At 42.6% G+C, this 20,326-nt stretch overlaps 1 protein-coding gene and 1 long non-coding RNA gene across 3 annotated transcripts in view; one reads left to right on the top strand and one right to left on the bottom strand.

Moving 5' to 3' along the window:
* The window catches only part of LCLAT1 (lysocardiolipin acyltransferase 1), a 204,780-nt gene extending 193,853 nt beyond the window's left edge, over positions 1-10,927 (top strand). For both annotated transcript variants that reach the window (XM_059943653.1, XM_059943652.1), the window contains one exon: positions 6,918-10,927. In XM_059943653.1, coding sequence (XP_059799636.1) covers positions 6,918-7,420 — 503 coding nt within the window. In that variant the 3' untranslated portion in view covers positions 7,421-10,927. The remainder of the gene's footprint in view (positions 1-6,917) is intronic.
* Positions 8,260-20,326, bottom strand: part of LOC132377411 (uncharacterized) — a 39,486-nt gene continuing 27,419 nt past the window's right edge. Inside the window, exon 3 of the long non-coding RNA XR_009506628.1 lies at positions 8,260-8,346. This is a non-coding gene — a long non-coding RNA (uncharacterized LOC132377411). The remainder of the gene's footprint in view (positions 8,347-20,326) is intronic.

Here is a 20,326-nt window from a genome sequence, read left to right as displayed (position 1 = left end):
AAGTTTCATTAGGTCCCATTTGTTTATTTTTGTTTTTTTATTTCCATTACTCTAGGAGGTGGATCAAAAAAGATCTTGCTGTGATTTATGTCAAAGAGTGTTCTTCCTATGTTTTCCTGTAAGAGTTTTATAGTGTCTGGTCTTACATTTAGGTCTCTAATCCATTTTGAGTTTATTTTTGTGTATGGTGTTAGGGAGTGTTCTAATTTCATTCTTTTACATGAAGCTGTCCAGTTTTCCCAGCACTACTTATTGAAGAGACTGTCTTTTCTCCATTGTATATCCTTGCCTCCTTTGTCATAGATTAGTTGACCATAGCTGCCTGGGTTTACCTCTGGGCTTTTTATCCTCTTCTGTTGATTTATATTTCTGTTTTTGTGCCAGTACCATATTATCTTGATTACTGTAGCTTTGTAGTATAGTCTGAAGTCAGGGAGTCTGATTCCTCCAGCTCAAGACTGCTTTGGCTATTCAGGGTCTTTTGTGTCTCCATACAAATTTTAAGATTTTTTTTCTAGTTCTTTAAAAAAATGCCATTGGTAATTTGATAGGGATTGCACTGAATCTGTAGATTGCTTTGGGTAGTATAGACATTTTCACAATATTGATTCTTCCAATCCAAGAACATTATATATCTCTCCATCTGTTTGTGTCATCATTGATTTCTTTCATCAGTGTCTTTACCTCCTTAGGTAGGTTTATTCCTAGGTATTTTATTCTTTTTGTTGCAGTGGTGAATGGGATTGTTTCCTTAATTTCTCTGTCTGATCTTTCATTGTTAGTGAAGAGGAATGCAAGAGATTTCTGTGCATTAATTTTGTATCCTGCAACTTTACCAAATTCATTGATTAGCTCTAGTAGTTTTCTGGTGGCATCTTTAGGATTCTCTATGTAGAGTATCATGTCATCTGCAGACAGTGACAGTTTTACTTCTTTTTTCCAACTTGTATTCCCTTTATTTCTTTTTTTCTCTGATTGCCATGGCTAGGACTTCCAGAACTATGTTGAATAATAGTGGCGAGAGTGGACATCCTTGTCTTCTTCCTGATCTTAGAGGAAATTCTTTCTGTTTTTCACCATTGAGAATGATGTTTGCTGTGGGTTTGTCATATATGGCCTTTATTATGTTGAGGTAGGTTCCCTCTTTGCCCACTTTCTAGAGAGTTTTTATCATAAATGGGTGTTGAATTTTGTCAAAAGCTTTTTCTCCATCTATTGAGATGATCATATGGTTTTTATTCTTCAATTTGTTAATATGGTGTATCACATTGTTTGATTTGCGTATATTGAAGAATCCTTGCATCCCTGGGATAAATCCCACTTGATCATGGCGTATGATCCTTTTAATGTGTCGTTGGATTCTGTTTGCTAGTATTTTGTTGAGGATTTTTGCATCTGTATTCATCAGTGATATTGGTCTGTAATTTTCTTTTTTTGTGGCATCTTTGTCTGGTTTTGGTATCAGGGTGATGGTGGCCTCATAGAATGAGTTTGGGAGTGTTCCTTCCTCCGCAGTTTTTTGCAAGAGTTTGAGAAGGATGGGTGTTACCTCTTCTCCAAATGTTCGACAGAATTCACCTGTGAAGCCATCTGGTCCTGGCCTTTTGTTCGTTGGAAGATTTTTAATCACAGTTTCAATTTCAGTGCTTGTGATTGGTCTGTTCATATTTTCTATTTTTTCCTGGTTCAGTCTTGGAAGGTTATACCTTTCTAAGAATTTGTCCATTTCTTCCAGGTTGTCCATTTTATTGGTATAGAGTTGCTTGTAGTAGTCTCTTAGGATGCTTTGTATTTCTGTGGTGTCTGTTGTAACGTCTCCCTTTTCAGTTCTAATTTTATTGAGTCCTCTCCGTCTTTTTCTTGATGAGTCTGGCTAAACGTTTATCAATTTTGTTTATCTTCTCGAAGAACCAGCTTTTAGTTTTATTGATCTTTGCTATTGTCTCCTTTGTTTCTATTTCATTTATTTCTGCTCTGATCTTTATTATTTCTTTCCTTCTACTAACTTTGGGTTTTGTTTGTTCCTCTTTCTCTGGTTCCTTTAGGTGTAAGGTTGCATCGTTTAATTGAGATTTTTCTTGTTTCTTGAGGTAGGATTGTATTGCTTTAAACTTCCCTCTTAGAACTGCTTTTGCTGCATCCCATAGGTTTTGGATCATCATGTTTTCATTGTCATTTGTCTCTAGGTATTTTTTGATTTCCTCCGTAATCTCTTGGTTATTTAGTAACGTATTGTTTAGCCTCCATGTGTTTGTGTTTTTTACGGTTTTTTTCCCTGTAATTGATTTCCAATCTCATAGCATTGTGGTCGGAAAAGATGCTTGATATGATTTCAATTTTCTTAAATTTACTGAGGCTTGATTTGTGACCCAAGATGTGATCTATCCTGGAGAATATTCCATGTGCACTTGAGAAGAAAGTGTGATCTGTTGTTTTTAGATGGAATGTCCTATAAATATCAATTAAATCTATCTGGTCTATTGTGCCATTTAAAGCTTGTGTTTCCTTATTAATTTTCTGTCTGGATGATCTGTCCATTGGTGTAAGTGAGGTGTTAAAGTCCCCCACTATTATTGTGTTACTGTTGATTTCCTCTTTTATAGCTGTTAGCAGTTGCCTTATGTATTGAGGTGCTCCTATGTTGGGTGCATATATATTTATAATTGTTACGTCTTCTTCTTGGATCGATTCCTTGATCGTTACGTAGTGTCCTTCCTTGTCTCTTGTAACATTCTGTATTTTAAGGTCTATTTTATCTGATATGAGTATTGCTACTCCAGCTTTCTTTTGTTTTCCATTTGCATGGAATATCTTTTTCCATCCCCTCACTTTCAGTCTGTTTATGTCCCTAAGTCTGAAGTGGGTCTCTTGTAGACAGCATATATATGGGTCTTGTTTTTGTATCCATTCAGTGAGCCTGTGTCTTTTGGTTGGAGCATTTAATGCATTCACATTTAAGGTAATTATCGATTTGTATGTTCCTATTACCATTTTCTTAATTGTTATGGGTTTGTTTTTGTAGGTTTTTTCTTCTCTTGTGTTTCCCACTTAGAGAAGTTCCTTTAGCATTTGTTGTAGAGCTGGTTTGGTGGTGCTGAATTCTCTTAGCTTTTGCTTGTCTGTAAAGCTTTTGATTTCTCCAGCAAATCTGAATGAGATCCTTGCCGGGTAGAGTAATCTTGGTTGTAGGTTCTTCCCTTTCATCACTTTAAGTATATCATGCCACTCCCTTCTGGCTTGTAGAGTTTCTGCTGAGAAATCAGCTGTTAACCTTATGGGAGTTCCCTTGTATGTTATTTGTCATTTTTCCCTTGCTGCTTTCAATAATTGTTCTTTGTCTTTAACTTTTGTCAGTTCGATTACTATGTGTCTCGGCGTGTTTCTCCTTGGGTTTATCCTGCCTGGGACTCTCTGCGCTTCCTGGACTTGGGTGGCTATTTCGTTTCCCACGTTGGGGAAGTTTTCAACTATAATCTCTTCAAATATTTTCTCGGGTCCTTTCTCGCTTTCCTCTCCTTCTGGGGCCCCTTTAATGCAAATGTGGTTGCGTTTAATGTTGTCCTAGAGGTCTCTTAGGCTGTCTTCATTTCTTTTCATTCTTTTTTCTTTAGTCTGTTCTGTGGCAGTGAATTCCACCATTCTGTCTTCCAGGTCACTTATCCATTCTTCTGCCTCAGTTATTCTGCTATTGATTCCTTCTAGTGTATTTTTCATTTCAGTTATTGTATTGTTTATCTCTGTTTGTTTGTTCTTTAATTCTTCTAGGTCTTTGTTAAACATTTCTTGCATCTTCTCGATCTTTGCCTCCATTCTTTTTCCGAGGTCCTGGATCATCTTCACTATCATTATTCTGAATTCTTTTTCTGGAATGTTGCCTATCTCCACTTTATTTAGTTGTTTTTCTGGGGTTTTGTCTTGTTCCTTCATCTGGTACAAAGTGCTCTGCCTTTTCATTTTGTCTATCTTTCTATGAATGTGGTTTTCCTTCCACAGGCTGCAGAACTGTAGTTCTTCTTGCTTCTGCTGTCTGCCCTCTCGCAGAGGAGTTTTGAAAGTAAATGAAATGTGAACTCAGTTCTGAATCAGAAGCCAAGTGGCATGACATGTGACAAGAGGTGAAGACATGTCTTTTCCCTCATTGAGAGAGAAGGTGGGGAAAGGGTAGATGAAGTGGAGGTAAGACAGCTAGAACAAGGATTATGTTTCTGGTTGGTGGGCATAAAGAAACAGGCTCTGAGGTCTGCAGGCGGAGGGAGCACTAAAATATCAAACTCGCTTGTCAAGGAAAAGTTTGATCTGTGATGGAGCAGGGTAGTCGTGATTGATGCTAAATTGATAAAAGGCTCCTCAATTTTTAATGCAGGTGAGTTAACAGGTAAGACACATTATATTACCCTCTTAGTGGATATATCACGCTCAGTGTACCAGTGAAAGAGTTGGTCTTTGGATGCTTGATCAGATGGCCCACATTCCAGCATGTAAATTCCCACTACAGCACACCAGGCGGTGGTCAACCAGTCTTTTCTCAAATGGTGAACACATCACCTCTTGACAGCTGAGAAAAAGCTTTTCCCTGTGGCTTCTAACCATAGGACCCAGTTCCCTCCTCTGGAGCCGAACGGCTTGGGCCTAGTCTCTCTTCTAGGACTTCAGACACAAGTGCAGTGGAGTTGCCTCTACCAGCCTTGCACTGCCTCCTCTACTGCCATGTCAACAGTGCACAGGGTCCCTAAAGGACTGTCCCTCCGGTTTTGAATCTAAACCTTGTTGATATAGGTATTCTCATTTTTTATGACATAGCTCTTATTAAGGGCTGAGTATTTTATAAGATAGTTATGAAACCAGATTGAAACCTGCTCCTTTCCCTAAAGTAAATCACAGAGTAGAGGAGACGGACAGTAAATACTTACAGAGGTTCAGTAATGGCTCAGTAGTAAGGGTAAACATGGTGAGCTAAGGTGGGGAAGTTGCTTCATATCTTTACCGTTCTTAATATTGAGCTAAAATTCGAATGGAGTGAAATGCACAGATCTTAAATGTACCATTTGATGTAATCCACACCCTAATCAAGATATAGAATGTCCCTGCCCCCCTGAAAATTTCCTCATGCTCCCTTCCAGTCAGTTCCCTCCCCCACAGGCAACTACTGTTCTGATTTCCGCCACCACAGATTAATTTTGCATACCTCATACGGTTCTGTGATTGCAAATATCACATCAAAAGTCTCTCACTGCAGATAACTTGATATGGAAGAAAGCAACATTCAGAGACTATGTGTCAACACGCTGTGTGCCCTTGGGCAAAAAACTTCACCTCCCTGGGCCTTGTTACAGGGTTCCGTAGGTGATCCTCTTGATTCCTTAAGGATGGAACTCCACTCACATTTCTTTTCTTTTTTTTTTTTTTTTTAAAGATTTATTTATTGATTGATTGATTGCTATGTTGGGTCTTCGTTTCTGTGCTAGGGCTTTCTCTAGTTGCGGCAAGCGGGGGCCACTCTTCATCGCAGTGCGCGGGCCTCTCACTATCGTGGCCTCTCTTGTTGCGGAGCACAGGCTCCAGACGCGCAGGCTCAGTAGTTGTGGCTCACGGGCCTAGTTGCTCCGTGGCATGTGGGATCTTCCCAGACCAGGGCTCGAACCCGCGTCCCCTGCATTAGCAGGCAGATTCTCAACCACTGCGCCACCAGGGAAGCCCACCACTCACATTTCTAATCTCAAAACTACCACCCCACCACTGCTGTCTGTTCAAGAACCCGGAGCAGAAACAAACCTCGGGCTCATTCCACCCTCCAGTTGAGCACTCTGTCAGGTCAGTTCTTCCTTGTGATTTTTTTGGACATGTCACTTCCTTTAGTCCCTACCTCCTCTTCATCTCTTGCCTTGTAATGACCAATCAAATTACTTTTCCGACCTCTCTTGCCCCTGGTCCTCTCCAAACTATTCTTATTACTGCCCCCAAGCTAATCCCTGCTAAAATGAAACAAATTCTGGTCGCTTTTCTATTTAAAATCCTTAAGTGGTTCTCCACCATTTAAGGTGCTTCTCTGTCACCTACAGACTTGAGTTCCAATTCTCAAGTTTGACAATGAGGGCCTTAACCGAATGCCTCCAGCCTATGTTTAGTGCCCTCAGCCCCCCAGTGTTCTCTGCTGGGAGGTTCACCCTGCCATCGCTCTCCTGCCTCACCAGCTCCCTCCCCCCTTCCACAGGCCCCTGTTAGGGCACTGCACTTGCCCGGCTCCCTGATTCTGCTGTGAGCTCTGCAGTGGGGTTAGGAACCGTATTTTATCCACTTCTCTATCTCTAGCATCTGGCATATGACTTTGCCGAAAACACTTAACCCCAAGGTAACTAAATCATGAGATTTCTAAGGATGGTGCTGTACTGGGTCAGGGTCTTATTGACTTCACATTGATGTTTCTAGAAATAAAAAAATCATATGGAAGTTTTCATGCATGGCTGACCACTTCATCAAGTCTGATTCTGAGTTTTTCTTTCCAGTAGCTTTCGTGATAATATTGGGTTAAAGGTGAGCAAGTTTTTTATTTGGAGAGAGGGTGTATTTATTAGTGATAGGAGGTCTCAAAACAGTGAGTCCTGTTGGTGTAAAAGAGCTGTCTGTGCTCTAATTCCTATCTCAAATCTAACTTAACGTGCTTATTCGTTTAGTTCTAGAATGGCAGATCACCGTTTCCACAAATGAAGGTAATTTCTTTCTAAAGGTCTTTGTGGTAATTAGCAAGCAGATAAAAAACTAAAAATGACTGGTAAATGTTGACCCAAGAGCATAGGAACACGAGTATTTACAGCCCTTGTTTGTTCACCTTGGTTCACTTGGTCCTGATTTTGTGAATCAGCATTGCTGTCTGAATTGATCTTTACTCCATCTGTATTTTTATCTTTTCCAAAACCTAGGTAAGAACCTGGATGCTGTCCATGACATCACGGTGGCATACCCTCACAACATTCCCCAGACAGAGCGGCACCTCCTCCTCGGAGACTTTCCGAAGGAGATCCACTTCCACGTCCACCGATACCCAGTGGACACCCTCCCCACATCCCAGGAGGACCTCCAGTTCTGGTGCCGCAAGCGGTGGGAAGAGAAAGAGGAGAGGCTGCACTCCTTCTATCAAGGGAAGAAGAATTTTTACTTTACGGGGCAGACTGTCATTCCACCTTGCAAGTCTGAGCTCAGGGTCCTTGTGGTCAAATTGCTGTCCATACTGTACTGGACCCTGTTCAGCCCTGCAATGTGCCTGCTCATCTATCTTTACAGTCTTGTTCGGTGGTATTTTATAATCATCATTGTCATCTTCGTGCTGCAGGAGAGAATATTTGGTGGACTGGAGATCATTGAACTTGCATGTTACCGTTTTTTACACAGACAGCCACATTTAAATGCAAAGAAAAAGGAGTAAGATTGTAAGATTCACAGTGTAAAAACCTAGGGGATATTTTGGAAATGTTCTAAGCTTTTGTAAACTGAGATGCGTTTTTGCATGACTATGTCAAATATTTCTTACTATCGTCATTATTTGTTAAAGATATTTTGCACTTAGTTTTGTGGGAAAATATTGCTACACACACGATTTTTTTTTTTTTTTTATATCTCTGAATGTAATTTCAACACTGTGTAGCAGGGAGCGATCGCTGTGAAATAACTTGGGCCAGAGTATTAGTAAACAATCATCAGGCTGTTAGCAGACAAGGTACACACAAGATCTTCTTAAAGGTCCAATCCTGCTTCCTAAGCAACTCCCCAGACAGGAGGCAGACCTGGGGCTCCTGAGCACTGGCCCAGATCAAGTGCTGGCACTTGACCGTGGAGGTGAGGGCCCTTCCTCCTGGCTCCCTCTTGGCCCTGTCCCCGCACTCCTTTCTATGCCAATCAAACCCTTGCATCCTTCCTTAAGACCAGAAAACAGAAACCCCTCGTCCTTAAGCTGAACAAACATTTTAATAGGAAGCCCTTCATTACTCATGAAATCTTGGCATTTAGCTGTGCACAGACCTAGACGTCAGAAGACCACCGGTGCCCTTTTCTCACGTGGAAAATAAGAGCTGGACAAGTCTCAGGGAGCAACCGCAGGCTCTCCACTCAGAAACCTTAGTTTGAATTTTTAAAGCTAGGAATTCATACAGTTTAGTTCTTCACTTCTGTGTAACCTTGCATGTTTAGTGCTGGTTTCTTTACACCTTGTTAGCAGGTGTAGCTTTTCTGCATTATAAACGGTATACATCAAGTCACTTACCTTTTTAAAGGAAAGTGTAGAAGAATGTTCTCTTATTGCCATCAGAAACTCTCTTTTGAAGTTGTGTCTTGGTTGAAATATTTCTTTAAAACCTGCCACAAAAAGGAAGGTTATTGTATTTTCTACATGTGCGTGGGTGTCTTAACTTCTGCCACTAAATCAACAGCAGCACTTGCAGACAGGGCCGTAATGGTTTAACCTAAATTATTCAATCCCTGTAGCCTTGACAAGTTTTATTCTTAAAACCAAAACGGTCACACAAAAATGAATCCTTTTTTAATGATAGTGAGGGATCTCTCTCTCTCTCTTTCTTAGTCCCAGGTTTCCTCTTTCATTAGTAAAACCCACTTTTGACCAATTGTTCACCTAAATATTCCTGTCATTTGGAGTCAATGGAAAATTCAGCAAGTCAACAGCACCAATCTGCTTCTGAGGCAAAAAAGAAATATGTGGCCATTGTTTCCACTCCACTGGAGCCCTGCAGCTACTTTTCTTCTTTTTTTTGGTCCTAATGGGAATGCCGGTCAGAGCAGCAGAAAATGTGGGGCATTTAAAAGTCTTTACTGTTAAAAAACCTGTCCGCTCATTCCTGCCTTGAACCAGCCTCAAACACTGTTTCTAGCTTTGTGTACTCTTGGCCGTACATCTCCTTTGTGCTGGACGGTGACTTCCGCCGGCAGTGGACACCGGCATCGCCCTGACAGGCACGCACGCTGTGAGCTAGACTTACCCAGCAGACTCTTCCGCTTTCAGAAAGCCACCGCATCACTCTGTTGGCATACCGTTTCCACTGGAAGAGAACTAACTAGTGCCTCTGCTGAAAAGCCCAGCCTGTATTTAACTACTCCCCCAAGGCTGTTTTTAATCCTGCGGGGCTACTAATTAGTTATCAGGCACATCTGCTCCAGACCCAGCTTCCTTGGTTTCTAAGGTGGTTATTTTTTTAACCCTTTTTTTCCCCCCCCTTAATAAAAGAGGTTTCTAATTTAGGTCTCTCTCAGGCTTCTGGTTATATTTGGAAATAAGAAGTAGTTTAACAATCAGGATTGCTTTTGTCCTGGGTCAGAGAGAAACGCTGAGTTTTCTACTCCACAGGTGTTTGTAATGTAGCGCGGCTGCCCTTCCTCCAACTAACTGCTCACGGCTCCTTGGTTCGGGGTCTGGCTTTAATGGCGAGTCCTCTTGAACCCTTTGAAACCTGTAAAAAGGGAACTCTTCCTTTTTAAAACATGTTTTCTTTTGATCGTAAAAAACATGTTTAAGATAAAACTCAAACTCTTTTTTAGTACCCCGAATTCATAAGCACTGAAACTGAGACATTGTACTTCTAAGAATTAGAAATAACTTCAAAAAGAAAAATGTTGCCTTTTTTGGTCTCTGGTGTGGTTTTTTTGGTTTGTTTGTTTTGTTTTGTTTGCAATAAGGCTTCTTTTAAAATTGTAATCATTTGTGTTTTCCTACACAACTTTTTCTTCTCTTATTTAAAGAAATACACTGTCCATGATTTGGACTCTAAAATTGATAGTGTCAGGTAGAGGTTAATGCAGCTCCGGTACTGCGCTTGGCCTCAGCTGTGACCCCTTCCCACCTCCCAGTCTCGCTCTGGACTCCGCAGCCGCCCGTCTGGCGGCATCTGGACTCTCACCAGTCCATCCATAGGAAACTCAGTGGAGTTTGAAATGTTTGCAGTGCTGTATGTCCATTTGTTACATCTTTACCATTCAGACAAGATTTAAATAAAGCAAGTGTGGTTTACATGGAACATGAACCATTATACTTAAAATAGGAACCTGCAAGGAAGGGCACTGATTAGGTCACAAGTTTTCCCACCAGGCCTCTTTGATGAAACAAGCCAAAGTCATTGTAAAATTCAGTAGAAGAACATGGTAAAAGACTAAAAGAAAAATAAATGTCAGAGCCCATAATTTAAAGCTCTTAATAAAATTCTTGTTTGTTAGGCTACTAAAACACAGACGGGGAGAAATCCCAGCTTCCACTTGAGTCACTTTGAAATTAGTTATGTCCATAGCCCCACGTCAGATGTCGTCCATCAGCAGCTGAGACTGTACTCGCCAGGAGGGGAGACGTTCCCATCTCACCCGGACTTCAAGCTCTGGCCTGACCACGCTGCCCTTGTGCACTTTTATAACAGAGACTAATGGAGGGAGCCTGTTGGTATTAAATTGTTTACATTTCTTTATATAAATAATGTGCTTTCAGTGCCTTAGTTACGGGTCCCTTTCTTGTTCCAAGAATTCTTCAATGTGTCTCTTAGGTAAAAGTCTCTTTTTGCTATTCACTGGGAGAAAAATGGTTTCTAAAACACTGGTCACTGTGGTCAATACTACTTTGTGATGACATCTGGGAAAGAGAGCTTTATGTGGAGGTAGCGGTTGCCTCAGGGCTATTGTTTATGTTGCAGAAATGCTCTTGTCACATGATGAGCTTCAGATTAGGCATGGCCCTAAAGTTGTCTTGTGCTGACCTTAAATTCTTATTTCAGAAGAGAATCTTGGGTCTGGTAATTCATTTTTTAAAAGATCATGTGCAAAAACACTACGTTTTAAAAATAACTCACAGAATGGCCTTAGTTTTTTATGTCCTGGTATGTTTGTGAGTTGTGTTCTCTGTAGTATACATCCCAGAATAAAATGGAGTGAATTCAATAGTTTACATGTGTGTTGGGTTTCTGTTTTTGCAGGAATGGCTGGAGGCTATATTGTTATTGTATTATAACATGTGGTATTGAGGAAGAGCTGACCAGTTAGGACTCTCTTTCACAGATGTTTAAAACATAATGCCAGAGCAAAAAGGGAATATACCGCCTTCATCACTGAAAAAGTGCAGGGGCCGCAGCTGAATTCAGGGTTCAGCGAATGTCATCAGAACTTGATTTTCCTCCATCTCGGTTCAGCCTGAGGACAGTGTGGTCATTCCACAAGGGAGGGGGTCTCATGGGAAATATCCGCACCACTAGCTGCAAGAGGTAAACGGGGCTCTATGCACGCCCTCCCCCATTGTCAGGGAATACAGAACTAGGAAAGCAATTCTTGGACCAAAGCTTGACAAATGCATGAAAACACACTTAGCAAACAGACACGTGCAAAAATCATGGGACTGAGGGGTAGCAGAATATGCCACCCCAAAATATGAGTATAGGAGTTCAGGACATGTCACCCCAAATATACCACTTTGGAATATTGATTATTTTCAGCTGTAGGCACTTGAGAAACAGCAAATGCAGGGAAGGGCTGTCTCTGAACTCTCCTCTCCTGCCTGAAGACAGATCCTCCAAAAGGAACTCAACTGCCATAAATCCCCTCCCTGGGAGTTTCATCAACCGGAGGGGATTGACTCTTGTCACAGGAAAGGAGACTTCACACCCACACACCTTGTCACAAAAGGCCATACGCCCCTCCCCCATCTATTCCAAGGGTCCATTCATCTTTCCTAAAAAAAAACATTCACTATCCCCTAAGAGGGCTACTTTCTTCCTCCCCTTTTTCCATTAAGATGGTATTTCAGCCTGGATTCTAAGCCACCTCGAAGAGTTACTCATTTTTCCCTGGGTATCTCCATGAATACATGAGGGATACATGCTAATGAATTTTTGATTGTTCTCCTCTTGTTAATCTGGCTGATATTACAGGAGTCTCAGCCAAGAACTCAGAAGGGTAGAGGGAAAATGATTTTCCTCCCCTACAGAACCTAAGCTCTGCAGTGCCCCATTCTGTCTTTGGGTTCTCCAACAAGCATTTGCTTGAAAGATCCACTCTGAGGGGAGCCCCCAATGTCATTCTCTGGGAAGGGGGCATGAGGGACCAGAAGAGCGGGTTTCCAGGACTGGGCCATGGGGCTGGTGGGATTTCTATATTCTGTTCAGGCAAAGGGGAGAGTAGAGCAGAGTCTTTCTAGTCACCCATGTGCTTCCACATCACTCATTTCACTGATAAATTATGTAAAGGGCTTCAGCAGCTCCCTGCAAAGGGTGGGTTTTCAATGAGGTACTTCAAATGCCACCTAGTAAGCCCTAGGATGTAACAGAGTCTAACCTACACTCATACGATGCACTCTTCATGCCAAAATGTTTTTAAAGTAAATACCTAAAAGACAACTTGCGCTCTCCTGACTGTGTTGACTTGATTCCCAGGATCCACATGGTGACTTGAGGCCTGCAGTCACTTCAGCCCTACATCCTCTCAGGTTCAAACCCGGTGGGAAAGAGCCAGAGAGACTGCTTCCCCAGTGGCTTAACACAAATCCTAAAGTGGGTTGCAATGCTCATTCCTGAACCACTTACTTGCCTGGAAATAACTAGGTGGCTTGAGTCCCTGGGTTACTCACCACCCCCTGGAGCCAGGGCTGGAGTCTGTTCCCCTGGACCACAGGGACCAAGTGCTGGGGAGGGATGAACTTTCAGAGGGCTGCTGTTGAGAACAGGGTAAAATGACGCTGGGTGGCCAGATGTCCACCTCGACTATGAAACTTCCCAAACCTCCCAGTGGAGTCTGGAGCAAATCAGCACAGCTTGCAGAGAGAGTCCCTGACCCTGTGCAGTGAGAAACAAAGGAGCTTGGCTGCCTCCTCCCATCAACACCAGGGGATATTTGGGAATCCAAGGTTCTCCAGAGCTGTACACAGACAACCTCATCAACAACTGGTCCATCTGAATACTTTAATCATTACCTCTACCCAGATCACCCGACTTAAGCAAGACAGTATGGACAGCATTTTTCTTCCTGTGGGAAATCTGTTGAAGTACAAATACTGCAGCTCCCATGTCTCTCCCTGTTGGCTGATGCAGCCCTCTTTCTTCCAGCACTGCAGGCACAGAATCTCACAGTGTCACTCATCCCTCCCTCACCTGTCCTGACAGTCAAGCCGTCACCCCCACCTGTGCCTTCCTCCTCAGGGGCAGCTCCTCCTTCCCACTGCATTAGACCTGGCAAGTCGGCACTACCTACCAGTTCTCCCTGCTCCAGGAGATTGACGCCGATCTCTATCCACGGGACCCAGTTGATCTCCCCACAACCCCAGTTTAATCATGGAACCCTGCTTCTCACCACCCCCAGTGGCTTCCTGCTGATGTCAGGCAGCCCAGACTTGACCTATCCCAGTTCTTCCCAATCCACCCTATCCTCGGGCCCAGGATTGTCCCCAGGTGTGGACCTTTTCACCCCAATGCAACTGGCTGCCTAAAACTCACGTGCCCCCTGCTCCTTCCCACCTTTGCTCATAAAGGTGCTTCCTTCAGAGCCCAAATTCTGTCAAATCCCACTTTTTCTCTGAACTGTTTCCTCATCAGTCTAGCTTGAAATGTCCTCCTGTCGTGGTGAAATATCTCTGCAACTCTCGCTTGACCGTATTACATACTATCTCACGTTATAGTTATTTTTCAGTCTTATCACCTCACCTGGAGTATAAGCTTCTGGAAAGCCAAGATAAGAATGCCTCATATTTCTCTTATCCCGAACAGTATTTAGCCCAGCATCTCACCAATTCCTTTTGCACAATAAATTCTAAACGGTGATTCCTTGGAAGTCATTCAGAAAGCATCCTGTACTAAACTCAAGCTGGGTGCAGAAATTTACAAATTTAACATAACAAAAACAAAAATTTGAAATGCAAACCCATCTACCTCTGGGAAATAGCTTTTTTTTTTTTTTTACAAGAATCAAATAATTTTTGATTGATGATATGATTTACCAAAATATATTAGCAACTGAACTGTTAAAAGTAGAAACTTGGCTCGAAATGTGCATCCTTAAGAAGCCTTGTTCAACTAATCTCACCTCCCCCAGCTACACCTGTGGAGGAGAATTTGCCAATACCTAACATAATTCTTATGCACTTACCTTTGGCCCACAATCCCACTTTCAGAGATCTATCCCCCAAAATACACTGGCCAAAAAAAATTGTAAGATGCGTGCACAAAGCTCTTCATTGTAGTTCTGTTGGTAAGAATAAAATACTGGCAACAACCTAAATGTCCATGGTAGGGAATGACTGAATACTCTTTGGTATAATTATATGATTGAGTTCTGTGCAGCTGTACAGAGGCACGATGGACACCTCCAGACACTGATATAGGACATTTCTCGAATATATTATGTTAAGTGAAAAAAGAAAAAATGGAGAACAATGTGTATAGTTATGCTTTTATTGAAGAAGGTGAGGCCATACAGATACACACACATATGCTTAATTTAAAAGCTAATTCATTAAACATAATTTAAAAATATAAGTTATAAAAGTAAAATTGTAACATATGGGGGAGGGAGGGAACATGATGGATGAGACTAGGATAGGAACTAGACTTCTTTTATATATCTTATTTTATGCTATATGCTTGACTTTGGAACCAAGTTAATGTTTTACATAATTATAAAATTAAATGAGGGAATTCCCTGGCAGTCCAGTGGTTAGGACTCAGCACTTTCACTGCGGTGGCCCAGGTTCAATCCCCGTTTGGGGAACTAAGATCCTGTAAGCCATATGGCATGGCCAAAAAAAATTTAAAAATTAAAAAGTAAAAGAAATTTAAATGAAAAAGTAAAGGCAATTTCTAAAAATCAAAAGAAGAAAAGACAAAAATCAAAAGGAAAATGAAGCAAATGACCCTAACATATCAAATCTGGGGAATAATTACACAGAGAAATTTTTTCAGGTAATTATAATGTATATCCTTAACAGTATATATTCTCAAGGCAGAAAGAACTTCAAAAAAAATCTTAAATTGTTTTTGTCATCATATTGTTAGTAATGATACAAGTTTATTTTCTGAAATTATTGCATTTATTGTAAGATTAGGCATGTAAGTAATTATGATAATGTTGCTAGGACCAAGATCTTCAGTGTAAAAGATATATAAGTATAGAATTTTTAAAGTTAAAAAAAATCCCCATAATCCTAAATTTGAACTGAAAATAATCAGTATGAATTTATGATGTATTCTGTCTTAAAAAAAAAAAAAAAAAACAAGAGCTACTTGGTAGTCCTGTCCATTAAAAATGTTAGAAATAATGGCCAACCAATAGCAATGAACAGCCTAGTGCCCAGATAATGGAAAATCATTTTCCATTAAAAAGGAGCCAGAGGTTCTTGGACAAATGGCCCAGGACAGGTAGAAGGTAAGCCTGGACATCTTGAAATACCAGAAAGCAAGGAAGCTTTCAAAGACCTCTGAGGTCAGCAATTAGGGCTTAATTTCCAAATATACAAACAGCTCATACAACTCAATAACAAAAAAACAAACAACCCAATCGAAAAATGGGCAGAAAACCTAAATAGACATTTCTCCAAAGAAGACAGACAGATGGCCAGTAGGCACATGAAAAGATGCTCGGCATCGCTAATTATTAGAGAAGTGCAAATCAAAACCACAGTGAGGTACCACCTCACACCAGTCAGAAGGGCCATCATCAAAAAGTCTACAAGTAACAAATGCTGGAGGGAATGTGGAGAAAAGGGAACCCTCCCACACTGTTGTTGGGAATGTATATTGGTGCAGCCACTATAGAAAACAGTATGGAGGTTTCTCAAAAAGCTAAAAATAGAGCTACCACATGATCCAGCAATTCCATTCCTGGGCATATATCTGGAGAAAACCATACTTTGAAAAGACACATGCACCCCAATGTTCATGGCAGCACTATTCACAATAGCCAAGACATGGAAACAACCTAAATGTCCATTGACAGAGGAATGGATAAAGAAGATGTGCCTCAGAATGGGAGAAAATATTTGCAAATGAAGCAACTGACAAAGGATTAATCTCTAAGATTTACAAGCAGCTCATGCAGCTCAATAACAAAAAAACAAACAACCCAATCCAAAAATGGGCAGAAGACCTAAATAGACATTTCTCCAAAGAAGATATACAGATTGCAAACAAACACATGAAAGAATGCTCAACATCATTAATCATTAGAGAAATGCAAATCAAAACTACAATGAGATATCATCTCACACCAGTCAGAATGGCCATCATCAAAAAATCTAGAAACAATAAATGCTGGAGAGGGTGTGGAGAAAAGGGGACACTCTTGCACTGTTGGTGGGAATGTAAATTGATACAGCCACTATGGAAAACAGTATGGAGGTTCCTTAAAAAACTAAAAATAGAACTACCATAGGACCCAGCAATCCTACTACTGGGCATATACCATGAGAAAACCATAATTCAAAAAGAGCCATGTACCAAAATGTTCATTGCAGCTCTATTTACAATAGCCAGGACATGGAAGCAACCTAAGTGTCCATCATCGGATGAATGGATAAAGAAGATGTGGCACATATATACAATGGAATATTACTCAGCCATAAAAAGAAACAAAATGGAGTTATTTGTAGTGAGGTGGATGGAGTTAGAGTCTGTCATACAGAGTGAAGTAAGTCAGAAAGAGAAAAACAAATACAGTATGCTAACACATATATATGGAATCTAAGGAAAAAAAAAAAAAGGTCATGAAGAACCTAGTGGCAAGACGGGAATAAAGACACAGACCTACTAGAGAATGGACTTGAGGATATGGGGAGGGGGAAGGGTAAGATGTGACAGAGAGAGTGGCATGGACATATATACACTACCAAATGTAAAATAGATAGCTAGTGGGAAGCAACTGCATAGCACAGGGAGATCAGCTCGGTGCTTTGTGACCACCTAGAGGTGTGGGATAGGGAGGGCGGGAGGGAGGGAGATGCAAGAGGGAAGAGATATGGGAACATATGTATATGTATAGCTGATTCACTTTGTTATAAAGCAGAAACTAACACACCATTGTAAAGCAATTATACTCCAATAAAGATGTTAAAAAAAAAAGAAGATGTGGTATATATATACAATGGAGTATTAGTCAGCCATAAAAAAGAATGAAATAATCCCATTTGCAGCAACATGGATAGACCTAGGGATTATCATACTAAGTGAAGTAAGTCAGAAAGAGAAAGACAAATACCATACGATATCACTTACATGTGGAATCTAAAATATGACACAAATGAACCTATCTATGAAACAGAAACAGACTCACAGATATAGAGAACAGACCTGTGGTTGCCAAGGGGTGGGGGAGGGATGGATTGGGAGTTTGGGATTAGCAGAGGCAAACTATTATATGTGGGATGGATAAACAAGGTCCTACTGTATAGCACAGGGAACTATATTCAATATCCTGTGATAAACTGTAATGGAAAAGAATATGAAAAAGAATATATATATGTATAACTGAGTCACTTTTGCTGTACAGCAGAAATTAACACAACATTGTAAATCAACTATATGTCAATAAAATTAAAAACAACAGCAACAACAAAAACCAAAGACTTTTGAGGTCAGGACAGACAGACTCAGGAGCCAAGTTAAACAAGCTCCCACTGACCGAAGACGGGCAGCTTGAGCATTAGTAGGAACGATAACTGAAACAGGGAAAGACGTCAAGTGTGGTAAAAGCCCAGAGTTAATGATAGTCAAAATAAATAAGTAAAAACACACATTGATACATTTGGAAGATGCTAGATAACCAATTCATTACTCTGAAAAGTGGTATCTAGATGGAAAGAATTTAGCATTTAACCTTCCTTTCCTATATGAACTGTACCTCAAGCTAAATAGTTGAAGGAAAGTTTCTCTCTATAGAAGTATTCCAGCTTATAAATGATGAAACTATAGACTAAAAATGACTTCAGTCACATTAATCAAATGCAATGGGTAAATCTTGTTGGATTCTCCTTTGAGTAAATAAACCATAAAAATAAACTATGAGACAGTCAGTTACACTAAATGGATATTTAATGATATTAAGGAATTATTTTTTGGGTGTGAAATGGTACTGTGATTATGATTTTAAAGCGGTCTTATCCTTTAGAGAACACGATACAGTGGTGTGCCGTCTGGGGCTGAGGAGTGGGTGGAGAACGGCTGAGCAGAGCCCGGAGCCGGTGGTCCTGTGTCTCCTGATGGATACGCGAGCCTGCCTCGTCCTAGTCTCTCCAAAGTGTGCACCTGGAGTAAAAACGTTAAAAGAAATTGCTTCCTCAAGAGATTTTAGAATCCACACTTGTTTCAGCTCCCTTGCTGCTGACAAGAAGGCACAGGCGTCTGGAGAAAGCTGGGCGCGGAGAGCAGGGGTCCCGTCCGGTCCCGGCTCCCTCGTGGCAGTGGGGCTCTGAGCTCAGCCCTTTCTCTCTAGGTCTGGGCTCAGGGCCGCCTCGGGCCGCACTGCTGCCCCTCGACCTGTCCTGGGCCTTCCGGCCAAAGTGCCTGTTCCTCGGCAGGGCCAGGTAGACACGAGATGCGTTGAGATGCCCAGCGCCCTCCCCCCGACTCCACTTCCCCCCCCCACGAAGATGCCCCTCTGCAAACTCTCCCTTGGCGCCCTTTGCTGACTGCGCAGCACCTCTGCTCGCGGAGAGCCAGCAGGGGCACGGACAGCGCCCTCTCTGGCCTGGTTCCTGGGGCGTAGGCTCTGCCTCCACCTCCCTGAGGCCAGGGCTCTCCAACCAGGTCACCTGGGATCACCTGCGGAGCTTTCACACCTGCGCTCGGTCGGTCCCACCCAGGGATTCTGATTCAATTGGTAGGTGTGCAGGCTGAGCGGTGGGTGCCATCAAGCCTCCCAGGTGATTGTAACGAGGGGCCAGTGCGTCCACCCTTCTCAGGCCTCACACGGAGGGCGTCCCCCCCCTAGGCTCCCGCGTCCTCATTAGTAAAATGAGCCCTTGGTCTTAGATGTTCTGTATGATTTATGAGGTGATTTAGTTTAGTAAATATTTACTGCCTACTCACTGCCTGCGGGCCCTGGACTAAGGAGGGAGCAAAGATAAGGAAGCTTTATTCTTTGCCCCTCCTGCCCACACACGAGCTTTCCTTCTTTGCAAAACAAAAACAAACTACTGTTTATGAGGTGCCACTTTCCAGGTGTGAAGCCAACCAGACAGAATTGAAGAGGGTCAGTAAGAGAGGGCATCCTGTCCAAGACGCAGGCCTGAAACTGGTGCCCAAGTCTGGGCGCAGGCAGGGCTGGAGGGGCCCCACACGTGGTGGGTGAACAGGGGCACCAGCCCTGTGGCCACTCTGTCCACTGCACGGGGCTACGTCGGTGTTGCACACGGTAGCTGGCACTGCAGCTTCAGAAACTGCTGTAAAATGACAAAGGACCGCAGCCCCCAAGGGGAATTTTCCATCCCACGGCAGGCTGGAGGAAGGACCCGTGTTCTCTTCACCTCTTTATTCTACAAGATCTCAACTCCAACTGGAAGTCACCACTGGTGACCAGCACTTGCAGGGGAGACCAAGCAGCGGACTCAGTTTCCCGGTTGGTCCCCGTGTGGGCAGGGAGTGGGCGAGGAAGGGGACAGGTCGCCGGAGGGTGAGCGCGCGCGACAGGGGCGGATGAGCGCGCAGCCAGAGGCCGGCCACACGGGGCTCTGAGGAGGCAGGAGGTCATCTGAGGAGGAGAGAGGCCTGCAAGGAGCCGGCTCTTCCCCACCTGCCCCTGCTGTGGAGACGCCTTCCCGTTTCCTGAGGATCCACAGGACTGGGGGCGGCTGCCTTGAGGCCGGCCCGTGATTCTACTCAGGAGACATGGTAACTAAATTACAAAGGGGGGATCCCAGATTGGATCCTGGCAAACTTGAATATGCTCTATAAATCAGTTAATATTCTTGTATCAATGTTCATTTCTTGGGTTGGATGACTGTCCTCTGGCTGTGTGAGATGAAGAGACCTGCGGGAAGCTGGATGAAGTATGCTTATCAAGATTCTTCGCCCTGCGGTTCCTGCTGCTGAGATGCTCTTTCCCAGATAACACATGGTTTGCTCATTTGGTCCCTTCCTGTCTTTATTCAGACACCCTGAGGCCTGAGATGTCATCAGCTTTTCCACCGCAGGAGACTGTCATTCAACCAAGCCACATGCTCCCCATTCACTTTTCAGGAAACATCCCCACAATCTTCCTGTTGAGACGGGAAGGCAAATATCAAGGGTGGGAGCAGCTGGGCCAGTGCGTCATCTTTCTTGGCTGGATGAAAAGAAGGTCAGGGGGTAGGAGCCGCGAGGGGGGCTGAGAATGT

Source organism: Balaenoptera ricei, chromosome 13 (genome assembly GCF_028023285.1).
Source record: "Balaenoptera ricei isolate mBalRic1 chromosome 13, mBalRic1.hap2, whole genome shotgun sequence".
NCBI classification, from domain to species: Eukaryota; Metazoa; Chordata; class Mammalia; order Artiodactyla; family Balaenopteridae; genus Balaenoptera; species Balaenoptera ricei.
This window is presented reverse-complemented; position numbering and strand designations above follow the sequence as displayed.